The 7465-nt window shown below is 39.4% G+C and overlaps 1 protein-coding gene across 1 annotated transcript; it reads left to right on the top strand.

Annotated features, from left to right (window-relative positions):
• The first annotated feature begins 212 nt into the window (after positions 1-212).
• LOC144596147 (secreted phosphoprotein 24-like) lies at positions 213-5223 on the top strand. The gene is made up of 8 exons (XM_078404323.1): positions 213-264; positions 385-488; positions 1565-1693; positions 2357-2488; positions 2579-2623; positions 3746-3790; positions 4252-4296; positions 5149-5223. The coding sequence occupies exons 1-8, from the start codon at positions 213-215 to the stop codon at positions 5221-5223; spliced, it is 627 nt and encodes a 208-aa protein (XP_078260449.1).
• Positions 5224-7465: the final 2242 nt, after the last annotated feature.

Here is a 7465-nt window from a genome sequence, read left to right as displayed (position 1 = left end):
TTGGAGGAACCTCTGCCCATAATCACAGCCCACCTTTCATCTGGTTCCGGTGCCCATAACCAACAAGCTGAACAAACATGACTCAGTGTTTGAATGTGGTTGAGGTGCAGGTATATAAAGACCGAAGGAGAGCGAAGTGAACACAGATCAAGAGAGAGAAGCAGCAACTTTACTCTGAGAAATCAGCCAGCTGAACCAACACTCGAGGCAGAATGAAATCCTTCCTCCTCGCCATCGCTGCCGTGCAGATCCTTCACTGTTCAGGTAGGTGCTGGGGAGAGGGAGAGCATCAGAAATCAATGTTACTGGGAAAGAACTCGGCCTGCAATGATTCACCAACATCAAAGGGAAATATTTTATAAAACGTTCTTTCTCTCTCCATAGGAGGACCAATTCCTGAGGATGCTCTGAGAATCTCAGTTCTGAAGCTGAATGAAATCACCGAGATCACCAACCTGTGTGCTCTCACCGGAAGAAGAGTGACAAATGTGAGTGGTCCTAGTTTAAGTTTGCTTCACAGTCTGAATTAAGCAAGAATATTACTGAGCACAGTAAGAGAATGATTACTAAATGTGTACAGAATATTATGTTCGGCATATTCAATTTTCTATGAATCTCAGTTCAAGAATATAAATTCTAGATCTGCCTTTGCTTTTGGAGATTGGAGCCACCTTTGAAACTGCAATTTGAAATTTCATCCACATTTGGAATTGCAGGTTTCTGATATATTTTCAAATTCTGATTATTTTGAATTCTGTTTAATTCTGTCTGTCACTTGTTCATTAATTTCCTCTTACAATTAATGAGTCCAGGACATTGTTGATTCTACACATAGTGAGGAAGAGAGGGTTAAACTTATAATTGGATGAGTTAAATATTTTGCTCGTGTTGCTTTGTAATTCTGAAAGCCAAGTGCAGGCATTTGCATTGAAAACAGACCATTCTTTCTTAAAGCTTTATCTGAGAAAATATCCATACAAGACATTGTTGAAACCACCTTTAGAGTAGTGTGTGCAGTTCTGATTGCCCTGTTGTATGAAGGATTCCATTAAGCTGGAAAGGGTGCAGAAAGGATTCACTAAGATGTTACTCGGACTCAAGGGGTTGAGTTATATGGAGAGGTTGGATAGGCTTGGACCTTTTTTCTCTGTAGCATGGAGTTAAAGATGTATGCAAAATCGTGAGATGCATAGGTGAACGATTGCAGAATAGAGGAGTCCAGAATTAGAGGGCATTAAAGTGAGAGGGAAAAGATTTAAAAGAGACCCGAGGGCAATTTCCTCAGCAGAGGGTGATGTGTATATGGAACAAGCTGCCAGAGGAAACTGTAGAGGCAAGTACAATGACAATTTTTAAAAGACATTTGAACAGGTGCATGGATGCGAAATATTCAGGGATAATGGGTCAAATGCAGGTAAATGGGAGTAGCCTGGCTATGAAAGCTAATTGGCACAGATACATTGGGCTGAACATCTTGTTTCCATGTTGTATGACAGTATGACTCTAGAGCCTGTTCTGCATGGTGGATGCAACAACATACTAATGACCCATTACCTGTTAACAGACCTATCGCACAGGAAAACTGTCCTACAATGTGGATTTAACATTCACCGTGAAGGAAACCATCTGCTCCAAGAATTCCGGGTTTGAATTTGACGACCCCAGCTGTTATTTCCGCTCCAAAAAAATTGCGGTAAGTACAGAGTTCTCTGTGGCATCAGAAAAATTTCTTGTGAGTGGTGAATTGCACAGTAGCATTGAAACACCTAAAGTCAATAGCTCCTGAGTTACACGGTACAAAGACCTATGGGTATTGAATTATATAAAGAGAAAGAACAGTGGCTACTGAGAAACACCAATGAATCTGCCTCACCACTTCAATGACTCGGGTTCAATCCTGATCTCAGGTGCTGCCGGTGTGAAGTATGCATGTTTGCTCTGTGACTGGCTGGGGTTATCAAGTCAAGTTCAGTTTAGTGTCATATGCACAAGTATGGGTGAGGTACCGGTACAATTGCAATCTTGCCTGCAGTAGTATTACAAGCACATAGACTCAGACAAATATTCAAAAACATAAATTATACATAACATTTTGCAAGACATTGAAAATAAAACTGATTGATAGTTGACTGGCCGAAGTGGCAGAAGAATTGTGGGTGTGGGGAAATAGGTATGGAGATGACAGAGAAAGAGTAGGATTGATGTAAATCAATCAGAAAAAGTACTGAGTTATATTTTAGGAAAGATTGGCACTCTGGATTTATATTTGAGAAAATGCTGAAAATTGACCGAAATCACATTCAGTTTCAGTGCAGAGTTTGTCTGGTAACTTTAATACATTGTGTTATTCCAACAGGGTGAAGGCTTTTGCAAAAGCCGTGTGGAATATTTTGCTGATAAAGTGGCTGACGTTGATGTGGAGTGTGACGGTCTAAAGACCATTGACAGCGAGAGTGACTCAATAGAATCAAGTGAAACCAGTATTGAGGTAACTGCACACTTATACAATTCAGGACAATGACAGTTCTTACATATGAGTTTATTTACTAAATTTGTAAACATTATTCTTTACACACAGGACATAACTAAATCGAAAGAGACTTCATTTGAGGAAGCATCAAACGTGAGTATTGATTTGTAACTTGACAAATAATCTCCATAATCTCAAATAGCCACAGATCAAATAAGCATAAGATCATAAGATCATAGATCATAAGTGATAGGATCTGTTGATCTTTAAAAGTTTCCCAAATCTCTGGCTTCCTGCTCATCTTTGCAATGTTATACGTCTTCTCGTTTATTTTTACACTGTCCTTGACTTCCTTTGTCAGCCACGGTCGCCTCTTACTCCATTTCAAATCTTTCTTCCTCTTTGGAATGAAATGATCCAGCATCTTCTGGATTATTCCCAGAAATTCCTGCCATTGCTGTTCCACCATCATCCCTGCTAGGGTCCCTTTCCAGTCACCTTTGACCAGCTCCTCCCTCATGCCTCCATTGTCCCCTTTGTTCAACTGCAATACTGACACTTCCGATTTTACCTTCTCCCTCTCAAATTGACGATTAAAACATCATATGATGGTCACTACCTCCTAATGGTTCCTTTACCTTGAGTTCCCTTATCAAATCTGGTTCATTACACAACACTAAATCCAGAATTTCCATCTCCCTGGTAGGTTCCAGTACAAGCTGTTCTAAGAATCCACCCCGGAAGCACTCTACAAACTCCCTTTCTTGGGGTCCAGTACCAACCTGATTTTCCCAGTCTACCTGCATGTGGAAATCTCCCATAACCACCGTAGTATTACCTTTGTTACGTGATAATTTTAACTCCTGATGTAACTTGCACCCTATCTACAGGCTACTGTTTGGGGACCTGTAGATAACTCCCATAAGGGTCTTTTTACCCTTACAATTTCTCACTTCTATCCACAATGACTCAATGACTCAACATGGATCTCCAACAATTGGCGCTCGCTGGATGGGACCAGGTTTAATACAATAAGTCCTAATTGATGACATATCACCGATCAATATGTTATCCATGAACCTCTCAGCAGACCACAACCCTTTGCTGATAGCTTTGGTGAAGACCTCTTCACTCCAACCTCATCACTGAAATATCCATGATTATCAATTCTCCGCCCATAATTTAGTATTCTTTGTAGTATTATAAATGTTTATTACTTGCCAAATGCCACAAACAATCTTGTGATAAACATACAAATATTATTTTGCAATATAGGTGAAAAGCAAATCAGAAGAATCTTCACTGGAGGAGCCTTCCAATGTAAGTTTACAACTCTCAACTCAATAAGTATTCAAGATAGAACTGAGGATTTTAATTATTGGTGCGTCCCAAAGGACATTAGGGGAGGGGAATACTAATGCTATTGGAATATCCATCCACTGGCAATATCAAGGCAGTTGCAGCAAATGGCTTCCTGAGGGCAGCCTCACATGAGGTCTCCTCGACTAATTGGCATTAATAGTTATGAGGGAGTCAATGCAGGTAATGGGAAACCTCGCTCCCATTAGTCTATGCATTGAGCATGCAGCTTGCTGCACAACAGGACATGAGATAATTCATAACATTTTTCTCACTACAAATTCAGCCACTTAGCTAGCTTTATCAAACTTTCATTAATAGATCAATAGTTAAATTTTGTGCATGGTGGTAAATAGTACTATTTATAAGATGGTTATTTACTCTTCCACACTGAAGTTGTAAATATTAATGTTTCCATTCAGGATGAATCCAGATCAAAAGAGACATCACTGGAAGAGATAACAGATGTAAGTATCAGCTGGGATTTTGTAGGATAATGTTCTTGTTGATCTTGAATACTGAGCAATTGAGTACAACTGCAAAAGTACCACAGATAACAATTCTATATTTATAACATTTTTGGACATTTTACATAAATGAACTGCATTTATATCATGTATCAATAAATTCTGAGCTAAACAACTGAATAATATTTTAATGCAGGTGCAAAGCAAGTCAGAAGATACATCACTGGAAGAAACATTAAATGTAAGTTTAATCCAGGAAGTTTCATCTTCTGATTCTTAACAATAATAAACAATACTAAATGCAAAATTAGGTTAAGCTGTGTCCGAATAGAATCAGGAGATCCATGTCCACCAGTGACAGTGGAAGAGGGGTTGAAGTGCTCACCTACTGCAGCCAGAATATTGAACCGCTTGAGGATGAGTTTGTTTTTCACTGAACATGGGGTGACCTGGAATCAGAGAGAACATTCTACCCTGACAACAACCATACTATCAGGACAGATACATGTGATGGCATCTTGGCGGCGGTCTTATTTACATTCCCTCACCTGATGCACTGGTTCTATGTAAGGTCAACTTAGCGGAGACTGGTTGATGGAAATGGTCATCTCAGTTAGATTATTCACTGTCCCCACTGCACCAAACCCTGCCCGATCATTACCACAATGCAGAATGTGAGCTGTTTGGTGTGGAATATTTCACTCCAAAACTTAGCAATAGCTGAAATTCCAAAATGCCCAGATTTAGCAATGGTTAATTTGTAACTTAACATTAAATTAAATGTCATTATATTTCTTATAACATTTTATTCTCCTCTGCCAAATGTTTAAATAGTCTTTTATTTTCATGCAGGTCAAAACCAGATCAGTAGAGACATCATTGGAGGAGACATCAGATGTGAGTATTAACTGGGAACTTGTAAGATAGCTTTCCTATGATCTTGATTGTCAGCAACTGTGGGAGAGCAATTTACTTTAGTTTACGGATTAGAACCAGGTTTTACAATGTTTGATAAGGATTGTTGAATTGACCCCAATGCAAAGGATAAATTGTTTCTCTGAAGATGAAATGGTTTTGCAAGGGGACAGTTACAAGGGTTAGCGTCAGAGACAAAGTGGCACAATGGTGCAGCTCACAATCCCAGTGACTAAAGTTCTATCCTGACCTAGGGTGTTGACTGTGTGGAGTTTGCACGTTCTCCCTGTAACTGCATGGGTTTTCACTGGGTGCTCCAATTTCCTCCCACATCCCAACAATATGCAAGTTTAAAATTTAACAAGCCTATGTAAATTCCCTTCTAGTGTGTAGTGAGTGTATGAGAAAGTGGGATAACATAGAACTAGTTTGAATGGTTGACTTATGGTCAGCATGGACTTAGTGGGCCAAATCACCTGTTTCCATGCTGTCTCTCCAAATTAAACTAAACAATGTTTTTTTGTATTCAACAACAATAAGCATCATGGACTCTTCCTGATACTGAATAGCAAGTTTGATATCAAAATTGATGGCATGTGTCCCCCATCAATACTTAACCATTGATCCAGAGCTCATGCACCAATTCTGTAAAGATCATTGCTGTACAATGTATGACATGTTAGGTATAGTGTGGACATCTTCACTGCAACCATGGGCCACTGAATCAGAGTTCTCACATGTCCATGCTGAACAATTTTACATTAAAAACCTTTCTGCTTGGAGTTAAATTATAATTAGTAAGCATTTACCAAATGCATTCTTTGACCCCCCTTCCTAATGTTGCAATGCAGGTGACAAGCTACTCAGAAGAGGCAGAACTCCAGGAATCTTCAAATGTAAGTTTAAGAAGATATTTTTAAATCTGCTTTTTCTCCCTTGCAGTAAGGTGTTGTATTGTCACCGTGCACAGTTAGTAGAGCTGCTACCTCTGCGTTCCAGCAATCTGGGTTCTATCCTGACCTCTGCAGTTGTTTTAGCTGGAATATGCACATTCTCCCTCTAATGACAGCGTTCCTCCCGAGTGCTCCCATTTCCTCCCCTATGCCAATGATGTTCAGGTTGGTAAATCAATTGGCCACTGTAAATATTCCCATGTGTGTAGGTGAGTGGTACAATCTGGAGGAGTTAATGGGAGTGTGGGAAGAATAGGCTGCAGGAAAAATTAGTGGGGAATGGAATGGCTCTGTGTGAGGAGGTGGACTCAATGAGCCGAAACAGCTTCATGACAAGAGGTAACTTGGAATGAATATGGAAACTTGGTCTGAGCAACATCAGAATAGAATCTGAAGATTGTATTTAATTGCTCTCAAGAGGTAATGACGCAATTGCTATTGGGCTTTACACTGCCTGAAGATTGTTAGCTTTACCTTGAGAATGAGTTAGTTGCTCTCTGGACTTTAAAGTGATCTAGATCAAATATCACACAGTCCAATGGCATGTGGATAGATAAACTGGTGGAATTGTAAGAGGAGTCTAATTTAACCTTTGTAAAATTGCCCCTATTGTGTAGGGAGTGGATGAGAAGGTGGGATAACATAGAATGAGTATGAATGAGAAAGCATGGACTTAGTGGGCCAAAGATCCTGGTCAGCGTAGACTTTGTGGGCCAAAGGGCCTGGTTCCATGCTGTATCTCTAAGCTAAACTACATTCGTCTCATGTCATCGGCAATCATTATAGTTCTGGGGAAGTTCAGCACCACTGTGACCAATTGATGGAACACCTCTGCAACATTAGAATTGCCATTGACCATTGCTGCTACGGAGAAAGTGAAAGAATATATTGTAAAAAATCTCAAAAATTTAAGGTAGTCTGAAGACAGGTCCTGACTCGAAACATCCCTATCCATATTCTCCAGAGATGCTGCTTGTCTTACTGTGTTACTCCAGCACTTTTTATGTAAACCAGCAATTGCAGTTACTCGTTTCCACATTTTTCTTCAGAAATGTAAATTGGTCTCTCTTTCTGATTTACAAGCAAATATTACTAACACTCTTTTTTGGAAGGTGTCTAAAAATGTACATATGATTATTTTCATTCAGATGAATAGTCACTCAGCAGAATTATCATATGAAGAATCTTCAAATGTAAGTATAACTGAGTCAGATAATTACCTTGTTATCATTATTATGACTAATAAAAAAGCATAAAATTCAGCCCATCAAAAAATAACAGTTGTCTTCATTCTACCCATC

This window comes from Rhinoraja longicauda, chromosome 8 (genome assembly GCF_053455715.1).
Source record: "Rhinoraja longicauda isolate Sanriku21f chromosome 8, sRhiLon1.1, whole genome shotgun sequence".
Lineage (NCBI taxonomy): Eukaryota > Metazoa > Chordata > Chondrichthyes > Rajiformes > Arhynchobatidae > Rhinoraja > Rhinoraja longicauda.
Note: the sequence above shows the minus strand (reverse complement) of the source record. Positions and strands in the feature narration are given on the sequence as shown.